Source organism: Lagopus muta, chromosome 5 (genome assembly GCF_023343835.1).
Source record: "Lagopus muta isolate bLagMut1 chromosome 5, bLagMut1 primary, whole genome shotgun sequence".
Lineage (NCBI taxonomy): Eukaryota > Metazoa > Chordata > Aves > Galliformes > Phasianidae > Lagopus > Lagopus muta.
The window spans coordinates 38000158-38023608 of NC_064437.1; the positions used below are offsets into that span (position 1 = coordinate 38000158).

Here is a 23451-nt window from a genome sequence, read left to right on the forward strand (position 1 = left end):
GAAGAAGTGAAGGCACCACCTTTTAAAATGCCGACACCGTAATTGCTTCATTTGTCAAACCTAACGTTCATAATTTCAACACTGAATATTGAGTAGTTTGCTGTCTTATAAAATTCTCTTTCAAAACAAAACCAAGGTTGGTGGAGGCACTTGGGATCAAATTAACAGTCTGGAGACTTTCTAAATAGTTTGCTTCCAGAACACAAGAACCCTAACGTAATGCATGTGAAAAGTGGTGTTTTTACAACCTTCTGTTGGCAGTCAGTGGTGGAGACAATAGCAGAAGGCTTTGGAAATATCTCAATATTACTCACCTGGAAAAGTATCTTTTTAGTCTATACTGCAGTGTCTGTAACATGTGGCCCCATTTACAGTGTTTTGATGCAGTCCTGGGCAGTTACCTTTGTTCTTGTTGTTATGCAACAGGAGGAAAAATTGTTATTAACTGTCTGGTCATGTAGTACTGCTGTGTACTATCAGTATGTATGTGCAGATGAAATGGATTGCTCACCAAAATCTGTTTTCTTTGAAAACTTAACCTGTAATTCTTTTTTTTTTTTAAATATACCTTTTAGGAAATGTAATTTAAGATTACATAGGTAGCATATTTCCAGATGCAGTATTTATAAAGCTATTCCACTTTTGTTTTTGTCTGTGACATACTGAAATGATAACCAAATCACGCAGTTACTCTTGCTACCAAGAATGCTCTGGCATGATGTCCCTGTTCCAAAAAGAACGGGATGGTTGCGTTTGTGTGCAATGATGCTTTTCAAAGTACCTACTGGAGAAAAGAGGAGAAGGGGATAAGGAAGGGGGAAAAGCAACAGAGTGTTGCAATTCTTTCCCCTGTATGACGTCCTGAGTTTGTACCCAGGTGAAAGCGTAATGTGATTTTATTGCTTCAAAGATTCACCTGAACATCTTTGAATAGAAAATAAATATGGAGGTTAACAAGAAAAATCACTTCAGTCTGTTTGTTCTTTCAGACCACTTAAAGGTGCGTTTTGTTTCTTCCTTTCCATTCTGTTATTAAATAAAATTAATTTAAGTTGGCTTTTGAAGGGGTAATCGAATGCAATTCTTGTGACTGAGAACTGTGCATTTCTGTGGCGTGACTGAAAATTGCTCTTCCTTTCCTTTCAGCTGAACACTATCTCAGTAGCAGTAATTACATGGACTGCATTTCCTCGCTGACTGGAAGCAATGGCTGTAACCTGAACAGCCTCTTCAAGGGATCTGATCTGCCTGAGCTGTTCAGCAAACTTGGTTTGGGCAAATACACAGACGTATTCCAACAGCAAGAGGTCAGCATTCTTTTGCAAGGCATCTTTGTGTTGGTAGTGTGTTTTATGACAGTAGTTGTTCTGTTTCTTGACCAAAGGTGTGTTGTATCTGTCATGAATTCCCAGTCAGCTTAGCATGGGTACTATTTCATCATGTATCTTTTCATTTATACAAAAAACTGAACTGATATCTTTTTCTTCATTCAAGGAAGTTTTAAACCTTGGCTCTTAATTGTAAAGCAGGATGATACCCAGAATTTAATGGCAGTCCGTCAACTTCCTGCGTATGTTACGGAAATTTAGTCTACATTGAGCAGCAACATCTTCTCTCAGCTACAGCTGGGATGTGTGAACATTCATTTGTTGCTTCATCCTGTGTGACAGTTGAATGGACTTCCTCCATTCCCAGCAGGGAGATGGGCCAGTCATGTATGAGACCTTCTGTCTTCCACCTCTGCACCCACTAAGTCAGTATCTCACCTTAGGTCAGGTGCTAGTATTTCATGGTCACAGAATGCTGTATAGGTAGAGTCAATTTGTTTATCTGTTGGTCACTTAATCTGGTGACAGATAATCTGTGTCACAGAAGTGCAGTGAGCCCAACTGCAAGACTTGCTGGCTTATACACAGAGTACCTGATCTTTTCCTGAAAGCACTGTCATCTTACGTAGAAAGCTACATGTGTCAAGCCACACTGCTGGCATTGGGTGTACGTGTGTTCAAAAGAACAAACTGAGAGGACCTTCCATTTACTTGAGTTTCTCTAGTAGTGTACCAGTGTTCAGGTTTGCTTCTGTGGGAGGAAAAGTGCTTTGCGCACACCAATGTGCATTTGAGTGCACATAGCAGGATTCCAAGGGTAGGCATGAGGCAGATTTGTACCTTCTCCTGCACTCTAGGTTACTCATGCGTACGCGCTCATAGAATCATCCTGGGTCCAATGAAGTATATTGCCATTTCAGCCTGAGGCAGCTGCATCTGGTGCATCTCATGCCAGTGCTTCTCATCTCTAATCATATTTTTTTGCTGTGGAGGAATTTTATTTGTGCAACCAGTCTGTGTGGCAGGGTCAGTATTCAGTCTGAGCGAATACAAATCCAGCTGTGCCTCAGTTAATTCTGTGTGCAGTTTGGCAGGTTTATTTCCTTTTTACTCCTCCGCGTGTTTAATAATGCCCATGTTAGCCAGTCATTAATCCTTTCCTATTATTGTGAGGCTACTCTCAGTGCCTGAAAAAGAGAAGTGGCTGTGTTGGTTTCTAACACTAAAAATGGCTTTAGTCTGATGGGATTTTCATTTTTATTTTTTTTAATCTCAAGAGTTGCTGATTAAGAGTGATGAGCCAAGCGGTTTGGCCAGAGCAATTTCTAACTCAACAATTTTCACGATATTTCCATGAGTTGTATGAGGAGCAACAAACCGCAGATGTCCGTGGTCGCACACACTTTCTATGTTGTGAAACGCTCAATGCTTTAATTAACCCAGTTACGTCACTAGTAGTTGGGCAATCATCCTCTAACGTAGTAAAGTCTAAAACATGTACTGTACCTACAGACATATCTATCTGGCTGTTTCCAGTTATGCTGCAGAAATTTTGCTACGTACTCAATTTCAGTAGTCAAAGTTAAATGCGATAACTGGATCTGTGCTTTTCTAAAGCTGCCTTCTGTCAAAGATAGCCAAGTGAGAAACTTTGAGGAAGTTACTGGGAACCCACCAATTGCTGTTCACATGCAGAGAACAGATTGCTGAATGAACTGTCAAGGGCAGTAGGGAAAAAAAAAGCGAGACTACTCTGTACCACACTTAAAACCTAGTAGCTTTGGAGAAAGACTTGTTTTGCTTAACTTTCCTGTTTCTTTTTACTCTAGATTGATCTGCAAACATTCCTTACTCTTACTGATCAAGATTTGAAAGAATTAGGCATTACCACTTTTGGTGCCAGAAGAAAAATGCTGCTTGCAATCTCAGGTAAAGAAACAGATTCACACAGGTTTTCATTTGTTGATTTCTAGTATTTTGTTTCCTTCTTATTTGAGTTGTGCGTTTATAGTAGACGTGTAGTATAGTAGTAGTGTATACAGTAGATCTTTCTAAGATTGAAACTTAAGAATCTAGTCCACAGAGGTCATAGTGACTCAACTCTAATCAGAAGGCACTTGAAACCAGACTTAATGGAGCTTTCACACTCATCCTAGCTAGAAGAAGTGCACTGGTGTGTTTCTGTTTAGTTTTTTGTTCAAAGTGAAGTGTTTCTGCAAAATGCATAGTTCTGAATGAAACACCTTACTTGGAATTTTTCCAGCTTACTTCCATTATGAGATTGATTTGTACCCTATGTGCAGAAAGAAGACAAAATACTGTTTCTTAGGACGCATTTTAGTTAGCGTGTGATGCCTAGGTATTTTTTCTCACTTCAATAAACAACATACTGCTACATGAAATTCTATTACATGGGAAATCTGTTATCACTATCTTGGCAGAATTGAATATATAGTGGGAAATTTTTCAGGTTGTCAGTTCTTTCCTCTCAGTTGCATCTCTTCTAACAGTGCTATTAGTGAATGTGCTTTTCGCATTTAAAATAATGGGATAAAGGAGGTGAAAATACAGTGGATTTATTCAGCAGCAGTCACAAAAAAAATCTGTGTAATCCTTCAGTTTTTTATCTATTAAAAAGTTTGCTCACAAGAAAAGAAAGGTGAGAAAAGGAGAAACGCTTTGAGCATTTACTAATACAAACGTAGGGTGCCTATACTTGAATCAGAGGTGAACACCTGTTATTTTAATATGAATTCTATTGGAAAAATCATTCCAATGTTTTGCATAAAATAAAGACCTGGCTATCATAAAGTTATAGAGAGGCTAATAAGCTTTTGTCATTATTCTACGTAACATGATTATGCTACAATTATACACTGATGTACGTGCATCTTTAGGGGATTGCAGCCTTTGAGTCTGGTAGCGGGAGCTTTGAAAATTGTTTTGGCTATGGTAATTTGATCAAAATCAGCATTGCTAAGTAGTATCAACTCCACCTGGGCAAATTAAGATTTGAAAGAAATAAAAGCTCATTTCCCAAGCAGCTTCTACATAGTCATAACCTGGCTCTTATACTATCCTGAAGAGCTCCTAAGCTGACATTCTTACTTGATACCGTTTGTCCGAAATATTTTCAAGTAAATAGAAGTCTTGGTTTGGTTTTAGGTCAGAATATTTCTGATGAGAGTTGCTTTTCTTAACTTTACAGAACTGAATAAAAACCGAAGAAAGCTCTTTGATCCATCAAACATACGTGCCTCATTTCTGGAAGGTGGAGCAAGTGGAAGACTGCCACGTCAGTATCATTCGGACATTGCTAGTGTCAGCGGTCGCTGGTAGCAGTAAGTTGTGGCTCAAAAAGACAACTGTAAAAGACGGACATGGCAATCCTGTGGACAGCCTTCACTGCACACCACCCTCTGCACTTTGGGAGTCTGGGTATCAAGGACCAAAGCGTTTTGTCTGCACGATACTGTGCCAAAAATGAGAAAACACTTTTTGTCTGTTGTCTTTCAAAACACCAAATGTGGGTTACGTTTTACTCAAGTAGATTGGACAGATTTTGCAATAATAATAATATAGGGTTCTTTGTTTAGTATTTTATTACCTATAACTATAATGTATGCACTGAATTTTTACTTTGTTGAATGAAGGAAGAATGAAGGGCTGGGATGCCAGAGAGCATAGATTTTGCTTTTTATCATGATGGATTTTTCTGGTACTGCTTAAAATAATTATTGAGGTCTTTCTGCACTTTACATGTTCTGATTTCTTGTCCTGTGGAAATTTATTCCTCTCATTTCCATATCGATTTTTATATTGGCACTAATCAAATTTTTTTCAGATGTTCCTGCATTAAGTCACATCTCACTATAATGGTACTAGGAGCTGGTTCTTAGCCGTATTTCCCTTCTCTCTGTCTCCCAGTAGCTACCTGAAGAAATTGTTCTAAAATTAAGCCACGTGCTAGCAGACCAGTCCTATTATGCTATGGTGAAGCAGTGTAGTGCTGCTTGCAATTAAACTCACTGTAACAGATGCAATGAAAGACCAAAATGGACCTTGCAATATTAACCCTTTGCAGTCATCGTATTTAACTGCTGCCTGTTATGCTAAAACTGTTTTTAATGGTTGTCTCAAAGCAAAGGGCTATTTTTAGTATCCTGCCACTAAAGGACATTTATTTATATCAGACTTTTATTTTTAGATCCTATACATCTACAATATGTAACAGATTGTACTGATCTACTGCAGACTTATGGTAGAGAATGAAAGGCATTCATCAAACTAGAGCTCCGGGCTGTCAGTTTGATTAAACAGAACTAATTAATTTGACAAGACAGCAGTGTTGCCATTTAATAAATGACGAATATTACTTACGTGAATATGCATGCAGCAATTAAGTGACCAACTTGAAATGGATGTAATAGCATGTTTTGTTCAATTTAGATTTGTAATGGTCAGCTGCAGAAGTGTTTAAGAATCTGGAGATGAACTATTTCTGAAACAAGTTATGTTCACCAGAGTCCATGTTACAAGTGGCTAGAGCTAACTATTGCATTCTTATACTGTGAAAGTCCAAATAATTTGGCAATATTATTCTTATGTCTTTACAAGTGTCTTGTGCGTTTATGAAGGGTTCTCGTACAATGAAGGACTTCCTCAAGTGCCTCTTTCTGCAATGCAATATGACATTTCCAAGCATTATGAGCATTATGTTTTTGCAAAGCATTCCCATGAGAAATATTGTGAATTACCTCTACTGTAATGAATTATTTATGTTCGGTGTACAAGCCTTTTGAGAATGGACATAAACCACTGTTAAGTGCTCTTAAACAGAAGGCATTAGAGTAACATTTACAGTAGTTGGTTTTTATGCAAAAATGGGTGAGAAATAGTTTTGACACTTTCCAAGGATAATTCTTTCAAGGTGAGAAAACAGCAATGTATAGATAAATTTGCACACACAAAGGGAATTTAAAGAAATTATTACTTGAGGGCATAGATGATCAAGCAATAATGCAAAGTCTTGTGGTTAGCAAAAAATAACTGCTCAGTACTTACTTCAGCCATATCTACTTAATGGTGTATAGCTGGGTGACTTCCACTGTTGATCAAATAGCAGTAGCTTACTCTGGGGTTTGAAAATTGTTTTTCAGATTGGAATGGATAGAACTGCATCTTATATGCACACAGCTGTTCACATCAATTCTTGTGCTCGAACGTTGTAGGTGAATATCCACTTATCTGTGAGGTATTTGTGTGTGTGTTGCACAGGCAAGAGCAACTTCATGCAAACCCTTGTGGAAGCCACAACTCCTAATTCAAGAAGTATTTATGCTTGTGCTTGCTTATAAGCATGTAGGTATCTCCACTGACGTGGACTGACTTACGTGCTTACCCATGAGCTTTCATTTAAATATTTTCATTTTTAAGACTAGCGTTGGAGAATCAAGTTGTTTTCAGTTATGTTTATTTTCTAAAATATTTTAATGACATACTCAGCAGCACTTCGTACAGAATTTTCTGCAACCCCTTGTTGCTTACTTTGTCTAAAATTAAAAACATCAAGAATACCTTTACACTCTGAAATTTTAATCTTTCATAAGTACATGCTATGTATCTAGACAGTACTATATATTTGGAAACTGAACTTACTACAGTATTAAGTTGATGTGGTCTTTTCCTGAGCAGTGCTTATATCATCTACACCAAAGTGAAGAATTTCCCATTAACAACATGATTTTCAATAGGGCTTCACACAAAAAAAGAACACACTGGAAAAAGAAAATTTCTCACTTATTTTAATTCCACAAAGGGAATATAACAGTACAGCATACCATATTGTTAGTGTTATATTATGCACAAATATTTGACTTATTACATAAAAATGTTAGTTTTAAATCTGTGCCTTAATAGTGACCAGTTATCTGTAAATACAGAGCAGATACAGATTGTATTTTTGTGGGTTGTGTCCTTTTAGTGATTTTTAAAAAATAAAGCAAAGATGGAATTAAAACATTAAAAATGGGAATTTTCAAAACTAATCAATGTTGCATAAAATAAATTTATATAACTGCCTTGTATTCTGATTGGTTGATGAAGTATTTTTTTATTTAGACCCAGTTCCAGGGATGCTTGCTTGTTAATAAAGTATCAAAAGCAGTATTTCATAATTGCAACGTTTCTTTCACACAATAGTACTACATTTGACTGTTGTTTTTTTTTTGTATTCACACAATACAGTTAGCTTTTAAATGAGAATACCTTTTTGGCTGCACCTTGTTCAAAAAACATGCAGAAGGAGTTTAGTTATTTCGGGTTCAGATCAGAGCAGGTGTTCATGATTCAGCTTACGCAGGTTTCGTTCTTTTGGTCTTCTTATTTTAAGTACTGTGTAGATTTTACTTTGGTTGTATGTATTCTTCTGTGGAGGTCATCATAGTTTCACATTCAGTGTAAAAGAGCTCAATTTTTGAGAAATAAAAGGAATCCTTTATTTGGGATGCTGTCAATGGAACCAGCCAAAATCTAGCTAGAGACATCGCTTTTGCACCTGGGTAATATTTAGGTTGTTTTGAGTCAATCTTGTCCATGTGCTTGCAATGTAGGAACATGCATTTAATTTTACTTAATTGACACAGCAAATCTAGGCATTTCATTATTCCAGTATGATGTTTGCTTTCTTTGTGAATCTTGTACAGACTTCCTTCCATTTACTCAAATTAGTTTTCTTGGATCACTGACCTTTTAAAAATCTGTTATCTTGTTATGCCTAGTAAATATTTAGGGAAATGATATGGGAACGGGAGATGTCAACTATTTGACAGGCACTGGCATAAACTAAGTGAAAATTGCACAGGCAGGTGGACCTGCAAATAGCGCCGCACCTTTGATGCCTGAGCAATAGTTAACTACAGGGATCTCAAGTGAGTTTCCTTTGCAGTCTGTTTACTTGGAAATATTGCTTATAATGGGACTACTATATGGCTTCATTTAGCAGAGTGGTTAAGATAGTATGGGAAAAAGGAGGAGCAATGATGGCACATGAGAGCTTGACTGCCACTTTCCTTGCAGTGCGAGCAATGTTTCTGGCAGCTATCATGGTAGGGAATGAACAGTGTTGCTCCTTGAGCAAAGAGGCTTTTTGCTGTAGAGATGGTCGTTGCCTCTCTTCAACTATTCAGATAAGCAAAGCTGGCGGTCTTCTGTCTGAAGATGTCTTACTAAGAAATCTTGGCAATATGCAAGAGAAAAGAGGTGGATTCTCCAAGCCATATGCAGTTTCTTAAAGCAGTCCAAAAAATGCTCTGAAATTTTTGGAATTGCACACATATTTACAGTGTATTGTTTCATTATTCTCCTACTTTCTGATATATATTGGGCTATAATTATTAGAAGTGTTCTGTACATGTAATTTGACAGTATTGAATTGGAGTAGGCTTGAATTATGGTGGGAAATTAATATACTTGATTATGAAGTTGCAGAACCTAGTACATGAGTCAAAGCATCGCCTAGTGTCAAGTTTCTCTGCTCTTCTGTGGATTAAGATTTGGGCAATGTTTGCTCTACTGAGAGATGCAGAACGATTCCAGATGTTTGACCAAAACACGAGAAGAGATGAATACAATGTGATGGAAATTACTTAGTTTGTGCCAAAACTGTGTTGCAACTTCATGGAAACTTAACAGATGGGAAAAGCAAAACATAATACACACACAAAAAAAAGAACCAATTATATAATGAAGTAAAAATTTGTCATTTCTAACAGTGGGTGATGAATGTTTTAAGGATCGTTACCACTATTATAGAAACCCAAGGATCATCAACTGATATGGATTTTGTTATGGTATTTTGCTATGACAATAAAATCAGTTCTTCATGTAACAAGGACAGCAGATTTGAATAAGCCTGACGTGGACATGATATTAAGTTAAGGATCCTAAAAACAAAAAACATCCAAGGAAAACAGTCTCAAGTGTATACAGACAATACAGGAATGTAGTGGAAAAGATGTACATTATTTTAGACAAATGATAGAAGAAACCTTCAGTGTTAACCAGCATATGAAATACAGTAAAACTTGCTGTACATAGTGCACTCATATTGTGGGAAAAGGTAGAACTTGAGAATTAATCCATTTCGAAGTAAATTACATTCAAAGTTCAGATTCAGCAAAACGGCCACAATCTTTTCATCTAGCAGGATTCTTTTTTCCTTCACTATTCACTATTTAAAATGTTGATTTGTGTGATTCTGAAAAATGCTTGTCTTGTCCAGCATCATCTAGAAGTCAGCACGAACCAAGATAATACTGTAAGTGATCCTAAATTGTTGACAAATTTGAATCTTGCTTAGAAACTGGATGGGAGACAATTAGATAACTATTCTGTGAGCCAATAAATATTTGTGTGTGAGTATATTAAAAATATCTTAGTCTCAGCAGTGTTTTTCCTTCTACCAAATGATGACAATAGTCAGGAAGCTGGAATGCTGAAGGCATCTATCACGCACAAAGGCTCCTCCTGAGCATTCCTCTAGCACCAGCTTATCTTCCATCTTCGCTGGAAGTGGTTGCAGATGCTCTATTGTTGAACCAGTGCTTTCTTTCCATCGTATTTGGATTCTAAATGCTACGCAGAGCTCACTTTTAAATTTTACATGAAGTTTCATGAGCTTTTTGCTTGCCCAAGCACAGTGTTGACTTGTTTTCCTGCAAGTGATTAATGTAGAGGCTGTCCAGAACCACTAGCGTGGATGAGGAGGATTTTTTTTGAAGGGATTTAAAAGTCATGACTAGACTGGAAATAACACTCCTGGCATTGCTGTCTTTATTGGCTGCTGGTGTTGTCTGCTCACTTCTCCTAGATCTTGGCTCTCCCACACTTGGCCCTAGTTTCTACTCTCCCTTCTGGTGAGCAGTCAATTTTCAGAGGATTATTCCTGGGATGTTCTGAGGAACTTCAAATTTTCAGGCAGATGCATTTCCTTTGCTTGTTCTATGGACTTTAGCAGTCTATGAACTATTAACACTGAAGGTACAGATGCTGGTAGTCATCACTAGGCAAAGTAAAACGAAAGTTGTAAGCACAGTGTAAAGGATAAAATGATACAAGGCCAGTAAAGATGAAGGCATTGCTTCCTCAGATGGGTACTTGTGAATGAAGAATAATTAAAGGAAATATTTGTTTACTTGCCTGGTGTATAACTAAGATGTTATAATCACAATATAATTGTGTATAATCAATAGATATCAAGATGTTATAATCGCAATATAATCAAAAGAGTAAGGCAAAGCAAACAAGGATCACAAAAGAGAATAAGCGGAAGAGCTTACCCTTGGGTTGAGCTCACTAGAAGATACCAAAAGAGGGGATCTCCAGAAGAGATCCTTCCCCTCTGGTAGCCAGCTCTTAAATAGGTCCAGGAGGGATGGAGCCTGGCTCCACCCCTTCCGGCAGCACAGGTGAATTGCCTTCACCTGTGCTCCTCTGGCTGACTCATGGCTCACCTCAGGTGATTAATCAGAGGTTCAGGCCGTGACTCAGCAGTTCCCATACACCTGGTTCTTTTTTACATACCTTAATAAAGAGGAGCGTCTGTTCTGTTGCATAGTATTGGTACAATTTTAAAAAGATTGGGCAAAGTGACTCCTGTAACTAATAGTAGATACATATTTTATCATAGGCTCTTCAATGTCTACCCCTATCATCCTCACACTAATTATTGGTGTACAGCAGCACGTTTCTTCCTTCCCTTCTGTCACTAATGTTACTACTCTGACCAATGTGTCCTGGTTTTTCAGTTCCCTATTAGTATATGTGGCTATTCCTTTCTGGAACTGCTGCGGAGGCAAGGTAAAGAGTCCCCACATCCAGGATTGCATATGATGTAGTTCCTAGTGCCAGTGCTGCTTCTGGCTGTGTTGGTCTGCTGAAAACTGTGAACCACAACCTCTCCAGCTCTCCTCTCTGCTCTGTATTTTGTGATGAATTTCTAAGCTTCAAGGCATTCTACATCTGCTTCTATTTGTTAAATTGTTTTCAAGATTGTTTATTTTAGTTTTTGTTTTTTTTGTTGTTGTTGTTGAGGCTGTGCTAGGAATTGAGTACCGGAGAGGCATTGTATCTGTATGTACATTCGCTGTATGCATCAAAACTCAGCCTGTGACCATGAGTTACCAGCTGGGTTCCTTCCACCTCCCTTTCCCCACCTCACAACAGTTCAGCTTCATCTTTAAGCACTTTTTATCTAATTGAGATTTTCTAGGCTCACAGAATCTGCTGCAAGGCACGTGAACTGCTTTATGGCGCCTGAAGGAAAATCAATTTCCCATAATTTTTCTGATGTGTCTTTGTGCCCATCAACATGGGAGGTGTGGAAAGATCAAAAAGATGTTGAAAGCTCTCATGCTTGACCTCTAACTCTTCAGCTTTTCCCTTTGCTGGAAGTTAACGAGTGTCATCTTGTGCTTAAGCACAGAAACAAACAACGCAATAGCACTCCTTCCTTTCCTCCTTGCATACTGCAATTTTGCACGCAACACCTTTTTGTAGACTTAAAGCCAATTCTACATCATAAGAATTCATCTTTCATGCTTTTTTTTTTCCTGCTCTTTGCTGCCCTGTGGGGCCTTTGCCCTCTCTTTAATCAGATTCTGCTGAGGTGTTCAGCTGTGCCTTCTGCGTGGGGCAGCTGGAGCCTTCCGGAACGTTCCAGGGGCTCTGGTGTCTCCGCACAGAACACCCTCAGCCCTGTGGCTGGTTACTGGGCATCCTGTACAGGCACTAAACCCTTCTTTGGTGCTGCTGCTCCCTGCTTCTTGCAGGGTGTGTTTGGGAGCAGCTCTAAAGGCACCCTGAGGGGATCCCCAGCACTGGCCACACCACTACTTTGCAGTCTTCAACCAAGCAGAGATGGCGCCTGCCGCCACCCTTCCGTCAGGCCCCGCAGCCCGTGGAGATGCAGCCGTGCTTGGTAACACACAAAGGTAAGGATCTGGCAGCCCTGGGGAGCCATGTGGGAATAAAGGCTCTGTGCTGATGACATGCATTTGGGGAGGCTGCTGAGGAACCAGCCCCAGGCGGGGCCCATTGTGACTGATAGCTGCCTCAGGGCCAAGCGTTCCCCACACATTGTGATGTGGGGCTGCGGGCTGTGTGAGGGAGCAGTGCGGGCCGCCCTGGAGAGTAGAGGGGACAGCAGCAGCAGCAGCAGCAGCAAAGGTAAGTCCAGTCCTTTCTTACAATTTATAAAGCTGCCTTTTAACTTGTTTTAAAATGCTGTGTTGTAAACAGAGGTAGTTCATGTTGTGCCTCGTTTGAGGCCTGGTGTGGGTGCAAGCGGTTCCCTGAAGTCACATGGCAGCAGCCACTATGTGACACTATGTTTGATGCTGTGCGATGTGTTGAGGCTTTGGGAGGGAAAGGTTTGCACGTGTTAAGAGTCATCCAAATAATAGAGGGTGCTGTAAGAAGTAGATTCGGAGTAGGTGTTTGTATGTATCTGGATACTGGTATCTATACAACTCAATCCATCATTATTGCTTAGTCTGTGCTCATCTGTTACGTCTGCTTGAATATGAGAGCAATTGAAAGCAGTTGCAATTCAAATTCACAATATCTTTAAGAGTCTGATAAGTGTAAAGTGATTGCTTTAGTGTCTGATACTTTTAGAGGAGCATGGGAATAAAGGCAATAGCAGATGGCAGAAATTGCCAGCGCTCAGCAGCGTGACGTGTAAGCAGAGCTCTCCCAGCGCCCTGCTGTGGCAGCAGATGGAGAGCTGGCAGGAGGTGCTGGGCAGGGCCGGGCTGGGAGAGAGCAGCAAATGCTGAGGAGATGCCCGAGGTACTGCAGAAATCTAGCGAGCTCCTAGTGACGTTGTGAGGTTTTCCTTGCTTCTGGCCTTTTCCGACTCTTTTTTTTTTTTTTTCTTTTTTTTTTTTTTTCCCCCTGAAGTGAAATATCAGAATTGAGGATTTCTATTAGCTCATATGCTCGAATACAAGGGTTTTCCAGTGTTCTATAAGCCTCTGCATAACATCCAGAAGCTGTTGTTTCTGGAACAAGAAACACACTAAAATACGAATGCATAGTTTGGATAATTGCTGTCACCTGTACTTGCTATTGTAAGTTTTAAAATGATGCTGGAAAAAGAACCCTCTTTTCTTCTGCTACAACTTTCAGACAAAAAAAAAAAAAAAAAAAAAAAAAAAGAAGCTTCTAGGTTAGCCTGTGTTTCACCTCATGCATTATCTCTGTACTTTTGTTTTCTTGCTATTTATTCACTTAAGCAGTCCAAAATAATGAAACATTATTATCTCCTCATAACTTCCCAAGCGGTCTCTGTAGATGCAAGATTTGTGATGGCAGCAGTTGTGTCAATGTGGAAACGTCAGCTTCTTGGCCTTGTGGCAAGAAGCTATTTGTTAGTGATGGCTTTGCCATAATATCCCTAACAACTGAGGAGCACAAATTAACATAATTCCAAATGACTCAGTTTTGAATGTTGAGGGTTTTGATGTTTTTTTGTTTGTTTGTTTTTTTAAGAGCTGTTGGTTGATTGCACTGCTGAATAATGAGTATGTTTAAATTGAAACAATTTTCTTCTTTGCTTCTTCAGTTTTACTGTCTACTGTGGAAATAAGTGTCTTGTTGGGTAGCTGTGAGGCTGAATCTCCTACTGTAGCTGTGTGCTGGGACTTCACAGCTGATATGTTTGGTGTACTGAGAAACGGTGTGCACTCACTGTGCTGTGAGAGCTGCATGTCGGGATAAGGAGCTTCTGGTGCTAAAGAAACACCGGGGACGGCTGCAGCTCAGGTTTAGGTCATGAGCAGTAAAGGAAGCTTCTGTAGAATGCTACTGATCAATCATTTAAATGAACAATTTTTTCTCCTTTGTACGCAAAGCTGTCGTAGAGCAAAGTTGCATTGGAGGAGTTGCTTGCACAATGCTGCTGAAGCTTTGTCTGAAGAAAGTGACCTGTGAATAGTGGTTTAAAACCTGCCCCTGAGCTCTGAGGTTGAGGAGGCACCATCAGGACTTGCCAGCAGCTGTGTGGACTTGGTTAGATCAGCACAGCTATGCAGAGTGGAGAGTTTAAAACAGGCTTTTGCCAGGTTAAATAAAAACATTACATGCTTAGAGGTCTTACAGCTAGTGAAGTCTGAGAAAGTGACCTATTGCTTATTAAAGCTTCTTCCAGTCTGAGAGTTCCATAGTCAACAACACTGAATTTCCTTGTCTATTACTCTTACTTCTTAAGAAAATAAGTGTTTTGGTAGTTTAGACACTTTAGTGCCGAATATCTGCGTATTTTACATGGTCTGTGGAATTGCAGTAACTTCGATGTTTATCTTTGATAGTATGGTTTGCGTGCTTTTAGGAAAGAAGGTGAAAGACTTGAGCTGAGGTTAAGGGAGACTGTGATTGATTTATTTCTACCATTGCTGTACTGCGTTCTAAATAGCCTTGGGGAAGCTGTTTCTTGAGAAGCCATAGTGAGTTGGCAGCAATGATGTTCTTGTGAGTATAGTTATTGTTTTCAGTGGTTAATATTGAATCGAATGCAAGACTGGAAATAAGAGATTTAGTGGATCTTCTGTTGTTTGCACTAAAGCTTAAGGTAGATTAAGTGTGTTGGTTAAAGCTCATTGCAGGAGTTAAGATAAGCACACATGTTTTTTATCTTGAACCACTGTAGACTATTTTTTTCATGTACATGACAGTGGAATTTTAATGCACTTCTTTACAACAAACTACTTACTAAAAATTGGAAGATGAGCTGATGGCTCACCTATAGAGGCAGTGAAGTTGTAGAGACAAAGACCTTCCCCGTGATGCATGAAAACCATTTATTGCACTCCAAGCAATGGAAAAAGGATTGCAACTCTTACAACTGCAGCATGCCACACAAGCACTTTGTTTGCATGCCGGGTACCCTAAAACAAAGAAGGCTGTTTTGTGAAGCACTGTTTGGAGGGAGCAGATGGCATACCTGGGAGCAGTCACACTCGGGCCAGGCAAGGTTTGCCTGCCCAGTGCTGCTCAGCTGAGAGCTGTGAGTAGAACTTGATCTCTAGCTGATTACTCACCAACTACCAGGTCACTGGTTCAGCTTTTATTTGATAACTATCATTGAGAACATGGAGAAAAGATCCACAATTTAATTCTGTAACTGTCTTTTTCCGAAGCCTTGTCATTCCTAGTGCTCATCCCTCCCTCCTGCTCTGCGGGTAGGGGCAGATCTCCATGGTGACATGGCTGCTTCAGCCAAAAGCCTGGCTGCTTGCGTGTGGAAGTGTTAAGCTGCACTAATTACTGCATGAGTAACGGGTGAATGTGGTACATGGGAGAGTCCATGTGATCCCTGTTATTGTGCTGTCCATGCTTTAAGAGAGGAGTGAAAAAAACCCTGGTGCTTGTGCCAGGCTCACTGCTTGCGGAGCCATGTTGCGACAGACACCCTGTGAGTGATGCTCTTATGGTACAGTGCTGGGAAATCTTATAAGAAAAATGTTGTTTTTGTTATTCAGCTCTGCAAGTTTCCTCTCGAGTTCTCCATGAAATCTCCAGAGCTTCTCCTTCCCAACCAATCTGCCTTGATCTGCAGCTGACCCCTGTGGGATGAAGTCATCAGGAGAAAGTTCTTGTTTTCCTCTATCTGTTTCACAGTGCGGCCTTGTTGCTTTATTAACTTTACCAGAGCAGGCATATGTTTTAAGTCTGTCTTGTGTTGCATTAGGAAATCCTCCCACACCACAGACCTTTCTAAACATTGTTTGTTGACTTACGGGAAGGCGATGGCTCTGTGTGCGGCCTTCCTGCAGGCAGACGTTTGTGCGTCCAGCACCGGGGGATGGGGACAGCGCGGTCCCCTTCCTGATTGTGGAGCCAAACACAAAACAACCACAAAATAAAAATGCCGTTGTCTGAAAGGAGCCTTTCTGTGTTAGAAAGCACAGATGTTAAAGGCTTTGAAGAAGGCAAGGGTGCAGACAGGGCTGCTGAGAGCCCTGCACACAGGCAGCGACTTCCCCGCGTCGCAGCCCCGTGCACCAGAACCGGAGTGAAGGACTGGGCCAGTATCTGGCATTTCTCTGAGAACACACCGATTCCTCTGCACTGAGAGCACTTCACCATCACACGCTGGCGCCCATCACTGTCGCTGCTGCCAGCGGCCCTCCCACGCATGCTGGGTCGGAGCAGCGTGAGCCTGGATGCTGGGCTGCCGATCAACTGCAGGGAAACGAACCTTCTGGAGACGGCTCTCTGTGGCGAGGTGCTTGCTGCTTAATAAACGCAGCACGCTGTCACGTATTGCATACTTACACGGCCCTGCTGGCCGCCCGCTCTGCTGGCTTGTGTTTTTGGATGGCTTGTAGCATTTCTCAATGCTGAATTCCTCTCTTCTGTTGCTATTGTGGTGGGAAGGATGGGTGCGAGCACAGCACTGGGGAAGGCAGCTGAGGCTGGGCCCTGATTGTCCCTGCTGTCTGTGGGCTGCAGCTTTCTGGGTGCTGCCAGGAGAAATGCCTGCAGCATGGCTGTCATGTTTTCAGCAGGTGATGGGTGGCTGTGGGGAGAGGGGTGCAAAGGGAGGAGAAAGACCTTCTGTTAAGGGGTGCATGAGTTCCTTTGGTGATTACTGTGCAAATGGGAGAAGCTCTGTATGCAAATCCAGGACCTCTGTCTGTCTGCCCTCACAGTGTTCAGGACTCTGGCACGTGAGAGATCTCACTTTTTAGAAAAAAGTATTCTGAATAATATATTTTTCAAGTTTGCAATATTTTAAAAACCTAGCAGTAGTTCTGCTTGCTCATTTGCAGTTTCTTCCATGTTCTTGTTGGGCACTGATATCTCTTGGTAAAACATCCACAAGTTCTGCATTGCAACTATTAAGGGCCAAAGTTGTTCTCCTGAACCTTTTCCCAGCATGTGGAATCCTGTTAGGAGCAAAAAAGAACACACAGCACATCACTTCACTGATCTTTGTCTTCTGGACGGCCCTTGTGTTGTGCTGGGGAGGTTGCTGGGAGCTCCTACCAGCCCCCAAACATGGCTGATGTCGAGCAGCTGGGGCAGTGCGTCATGCCCTGGGGTTGCTCTCATGGCCAGAATAGGAAGCCACAGTATGGAAAGCAGCAGAGCGTGTGGTTGGGAGAGGTATGCAATCTGAGGCTTGTCCAGAAACAACTGAAGTGAGATCAGAGGGGGATGGTTTAGCAAAAGGAAGTTGCTCTCCTCCCACCCACTGCATGCAGGCAGGGAGAGGTAGCTGGATAGAGGCAGAAGAGGGGGATGTTTTGTACTGGCCCCACACCAGCGTTGTCTGGAGGGCAGTAGGGGCTTTGTCACTGTTTCAAAACAGATGTCTGTGGACATGGGAGAAAACAGAGCAGCTCCTCAGGAAGACGTCACCCGCTATCATCAGCAGAACTGAGTGTGTGCTCACTGCAGGACAAGCAGAGCTCTGCCTCACCTTTAGGTCAGGGCTGTGAAGATGTTTTCTGGCACTGGCTTGCCAGCCATGTGGGAGAGCAGCCCCTGGGTCCTGCTCTCCTGCTCTTCTGGCCCCTGGGGCTGCCTGCCTCGCCAGACAGAAACACCCCTGAGGAAAGACATCACGTGAGCTCTTGCTCTTACGCACTAGGAATAATCGCTGTGAAGTCTCTGTGGTTATTTCCACTGTTAAGGAACAAATGGAAAACATCAGCATGCAAAGAATTTTAATTGTTAGGGTGTTAACCTCTCACCAATGAAACCAGTACCACCGTGCCTCAGCTCTTGTTAGGGAGCCAAAATATAGTCCAAATTCAATTTAGGCCAACACTTTATTAGGTATTTTATGTCTTAATATTTGTCTTAGGTGCCTCTTTAAAGTCCTGTTAGTAAAGTAGACATTGTTGCAGCAGCCAACTGAGATGTGCAGGCTGTCAGCTTTGTTCCCACAGCTCAGTAGGGCTGCTCCTGCCTTGGGAAAATGCTCCCTCGTGGTGCTGAGCCATGGCAGCTCCCCACGTGGTGGATGCTGAAATTTGTTGTTCTGGTCCTTCTCAAAGCAAGGCTCCTTGCTGAGCCGGCCCGCTGCTCACTTCACAAATGATAATTTTCCTCTGCAGCTCCCCCATGCTCAAACACTGCCCTGTTCTCCAGCAGACCAGGCCAAGGTCTGTTAAAGCATTGATTTTTTTTATTATTGTTTTTTAGCTATTTTTTTTTTCTCCATCACAGGGTTGCATGTGCAGCATTGCTTGGTATTGATTTGTGATGGCTCTGTGAGGGTACAGGAGGGGTTGTGTTGGTAGGGCCAGCACAACTGGGGGGGGGGGAGGGGAGCTGAGCCCTGTGTTGCAGAGCTGTGCACATGCACACAGAGTCCCCAAACTAAGCAGGGGGAGAGGGCTGTCATGAGAAGGGAAGGGCAGCCCCCACTGAGTGGCTGGCAGAGATGTGTGCTTGGGTTTGTCTGTGAGGCTGTGTTAGGCTCTGGTGCAAAAACTTGGAGTTCTCTGCACCTGAGAAAATCTATCCCATTTCTCAATTCACTCCAACAGTATTAATCTGCTGCGTTGATGCTTTGACTGCAGTGCTGGGTGCTCCAGCTGTCCACATCTGCATCAGGGACAACTTGCAAAGAGATTGATCTAGGTCTCGATCTGATTGTTTTAAGTGGGGTTTTTTTTGGTGGTTTGGTTTTGTGGGGTATTTTTGCAGCCTATCAGGATGTGTAAGACTCGCTTGGATGCAGGATTTTAACTTAGAATTAAGAAAATCCGTAAGTCCTGTCAGCTCTCTGGAATATTTTAAGCTCTGACTGTGTTCTGGGACTGTAAATGGAAGCTGTGACTCACAGACCTTGCAGTAGTGAGGGCCAGAGCCCCCACATGTCTTTGTAAGTAACAGAGACAAGTGCATGAGCCTGCTGGTGGCGTTTGTGCCTTAGTAAATAGTTCTTGTGTGGATAACTTTTTACCGTGTGCCCTTCCCATGTGCCATTGTAGCTGGCATTATAGCTGGTACCTGCCTGGATGCCTACTTGTGTGACCTGCTGTAGGGAACCTGCTTTGGCAGGGGCGTTGGACTCGATGATCTCTGCAGGTCCCTTCCAACCCCTACAATTCTGTGATTTTGCAAAAAGTGCAGATCAGTTTTTGCTATGGTACCCTGATGTCACCTTAGGGCTGCAGTTCTCCTGAGATCAGGGCTCATCCCCCAGTGCTCTCTAAATCCCATGGATGTCCCCTTCAAGTATCTGTGGTTTGAAGAGAGGCTAAAAACCAGAATTTATTTAAGCATTAATTCAAGTCTTTCCAACAAACTTCAAATGTGTGCTTTCTTCCTTTTTGCATTCCTATTACAACAACTGGGGTTCCCTATACAGTAAAAGGCAAATCGGGGAACATCTGTAGCAAAGAAGATTAGTTGGTTGTAATATTTCTCATATGCAGCTTACCCCAAGATTGTTCTGCACCTTCTGATTGCCTTCTTATAAGGCCAATTTGCCTGGAAATAACTGAGCCAAATTCTGCGATTACTTGCCTGGGAAGGTGTGGGGTGATTTTTCTCCCCATAAAGCAGGCCCATCTGGCCCAAACAGATGGAATTCAGAAGGTGCCAAATCCAGATACCATGACTGTGACAGGACAGTCCAGCCCAGTCCAGTACACTGCTGACACTCTCTACAGATGAGCTGGGAATTGGCTCACAGTAGGCCAGTTTTTCCTGAGGAGTAGTATCATCAAAATATTTGCATTCACCCTTTTATCTGAGGCACTTAGGTATACAGCAGCTTGGTTAACGTGGGCTGCTTGTTCCTTGCACAACCTTTTTTAAAGGCACTAGGGCTGGTGAAGATCTAGTGAGTTGGTTTAGACCTGCAGGATCAGGACATGATTAACAGTGAGGGGCTGGGTTTGGAGTAGATGATCTTAGAGGTCTTTTCCAGCCTTAATGGATGGTTCTGCGATATGATGGTGACTGGGAAGGCAGAACAACTCTGAGGCTTGTAACATCATCTTGCTTGAGGTTTGTGTGAATGACATACTGCAGTAGTGCTCCAAGCAAAGTTCTCTATTTACTGTAACAATAAAAATGTTGGTATTGGTGCAAAAACTTGCTGTGCTTTCAGAAATCTTGTCAGGGAACAAATTTCCATGTTATCAGCGAGGACGGTTTTCATTTGTTCTCAGTCTTAGTTTGCCTGGGTTTGTCAGGACGTTGGGATAACTGTTTAGACTGGATTTTCTTTCCTTTTAAACATTCTGCATAATTAAAATTGCATAAGCCCTTGTGTGTACGCAAATCCAACAGGTTTTTCCATTTAGTTTTTATTTATGCATACTTTTTCATACAAAAAAACCCAAAACCCAACAACACAACATTCCTGGTCCATCTGATTCTCATCCAGTTTTTTCCACATGTTGGGGAGCTTTCATGGACTTGATGCCACAATCCTGCAAGCCCTAAGGAAGAAGAAATATCCCTGGGATGAGGGATAAGCTGCTTATAGGTGTCTTAGTAATAGTTGTTTCTCTATTCTGATGAAATCCCATTAGAGGCAGGTAAAACTTTACGTTTTAACAAAGAATACTGTATTTACAGCCTTAGAAGGTTGTAAGTTGCCTTGTAATCAAAATCATCCTCACTAAGGTGCCATTCCCCAGGTGGAGGCAGCTGATGGCCATGATCGATGGCTGCGCTGCACTGGGTGCAGGGCCGGATGGGCTGCAGCTGCCAGGGGCACGGCTTCACTTTACCCTCCTTGCTGGGTAGGGTTGGAGGAAAAGTCTGCCAAGTGGGTGAACTTGGGTCTCGTGATCATCCCTGTAGGCTGCTGCAGAGATCCAGGCAGTTCTGTAGCTCAGATGGTTTCTTCTTCACCTGACAAGTGAAAATCCTCACCCTAATGCTTGCATGGAGACTGCTGTCCCTTACAGAAAAGGCCTTTTCCCTGAAATATGCAAAGCAGTGTGAAATCCCCTACAGCTCTGGATTTTTTCATATGGGCACAGCACTGCCCTCATTGGAGATGGACTGCAGTTCCAGAGGGACAGCTTTCACCCAAGGAATTGCCTGAGAGAGAGCCTGATGAGTAACCAGGTGAGGTGTAGCAAAGGAGAAGGGAGCACTGATTGCGTGCGTTGTGCTGCTGGCGAACTGTGAATCGGGTGTCAAAGGCCCAGGAGCGCAAAACCTGTTGTTGAGAGCTGAGTTGTGCCGCTTCTTTCACTCAGGAAATACCATTATGTGTATCAAATGCACTTAACATCTTAAAGACCAAATGGACGGCGAGCCAGCACAAGCCTTTCTCATAAGTATAGCAAATATACTTTAAGCTTAGAGGAGAAAAAGTGTCACATTCCTCTGCCATTTGCATACATGTCTGCTGAAAACTCTTTTCTGCCTTTCTCCTTCCACCATGCCCCAGAAGGAGGCTCTGTGACTCTGCTAGAGAAACCTGTTGTCATGCACTTGCTGATCAGTATCCAGCTCAGGCACTGGCTTGGTTTCAGCCCAGCACTAAGCCAGTCTCCAGATGTGTGAGGCCTGGTACTATTAGCTGAGTTCACCTATTTGCTCTCAAATTTTGTGCCTCTGGGGCTGCAGAACACTTAGAGAGCTGAATGCTGGCAACCTGAGTGCTGTGAGGCGGATGGCAGCCACACAGGCTTGTGTTCATAAATGCACTTTTCTGAGATGTGGATGCACTAGAGAAAGAGTTAGACCGTGTGAACACAAACTGGTAAAACACAGCACCATTAGCTGCAGACCTTGGATACACAGATCATTAAGATAAAGCAACATTAGCTGCCTGGCTCCTGAGTTACCTTGCTACCACATCACCCTGTGCACCAGGCTGTAACTTGCTCTCTGCTCTTATAGCCAGATCCCTTTTGCTGCTGCTGTTTCCAAAGGCTGACAGCACACAAGTAAGGTTCCCTGCTCCTGATACACTTGTGTTGGCAGTGCCCCAGACACACCTTGCTTCGTTAGCTCTGCCATCTTAGGGTCAGGCTGGATTCCTGTGGCTCCCTGGGTGTGCAGTACCATCTCCATTCACAAACTGAAGCCTTTCCTGTCATGGCTTTTTGATGCTGCGCACAGAACTTAACCTCGGTCTGCCAGCTCTGGTAGATACTGCGAGGACTCTGGAATAGTATTACATGTTTTCTGTAGCTCTGTGACCTGCTCTGTATCAATTTAACTGCATTTCAGAGCATGCCAATTTAATTAATGGCTTCCCTCAGGATATCAAGCAGTAATATATCAGATCCCTTACTAGAATCTATAAACATAAAGTTGTCTCTAATTCATTTCCTCAGTCTAACTCTGTTAGTTTCTTTTAAAAATGCAATCCAGCTAATCTGGCACTATTTTACTTCACTGAACATATGTTGTTTGATCCTTGAAATGCAAATCACCTTGACCTCCATTTCAATTAGCATTTCACAGTGGGTAGTGAAGAAGATGCTTTCTTGCCATGTCATCAGCTGAGAACTTGCTTTTGATGTGCAGTTTCAGAAAGTTTAATCTGAAATTGACATAACCACAGTTTCCTCCCTGCTTCCTCACAGACTGCACTCTTATAAGGAGCCTGCTAAGCAGAGAAGGGTTAATCATAGGCTTCTGAAGAATAATGATTTAGCAGAGCAGAAAAATATTCTGCTTGATGTTTTTCCTCTCTGCTGTTGCTATGCCAGCAGTTTCGTAGCTCAGGGAGGCTTCATGTATTTCTTTTTCCTCCACACACTTAGGAAACCGACTAGGGGTGTGCCCATGTGCTTTCTGCTGCTCTGAGGGACCTGTGCTGCTCGAGTGGAGGGGAGACGAGCACAGGGGAGGGGCAGAAAAGAGTCAGCTGTGCAGATTGTTTTCACAGCTGCACTGCTGTGCGAGGGGTGCTCCCATAGAGGTCTGCAGAGCCAGGGCTAAGCAGCAAAGGTGGATGGCAAGTTGAAAAGATAGCACTCAGGTGCAGGGATAAGGTTTCTTAGGAACCTTTTGCTTTTGGAGCAAATGTATGTAAGAAAGATGGGCTTCACCTCAGCCACACTCTGACAACATTATCATGGAATCATAGAATGGTTTGGGCTGGAAGGGACCTTTGAGATCATTT

At 42.1% G+C, this 23451-nt stretch overlaps 1 protein-coding gene and 1 long non-coding RNA gene across 5 annotated transcripts in view; one reads left to right on the top strand and one right to left on the bottom strand.

Moving 5' to 3' along the window:
- BICC1 (BicC family RNA binding protein 1) overlaps positions 1-7414 on the top strand; it is a 97589-nt gene extending 90175 nt beyond the window's left edge. For all 4 annotated transcript variants that reach the window (XM_048944858.1, XM_048944859.1, XM_048944860.1 and 1 more), the window contains 3 exons: positions 1147-1307; positions 3158-3257; positions 4537-7414. In XM_048944858.1, the coding sequence (XP_048800815.1) occupies positions 1147-1307; positions 3158-3257; positions 4537-4667 (392 nt within the window). In that variant the 3' untranslated portion in view covers positions 4668-7414. The remainder of the gene's footprint in view (positions 1-1146; positions 1308-3157; positions 3258-4536) is intronic.
- A 130-nt stretch (positions 7415-7544) lies between these two features.
- Positions 7545-10860, bottom strand: LOC125693229 (uncharacterized). Its single transcript, XR_007377018.1, has 2 exons — positions 10667-10860; positions 7545-10389 (listed from the first exon to the last, which is right to left on the bottom strand). It is a non-coding gene; the product is annotated as an uncharacterized LOC125693229 (long non-coding RNA).
- Positions 10861-23451: the final 12591 nt, after the last annotated feature.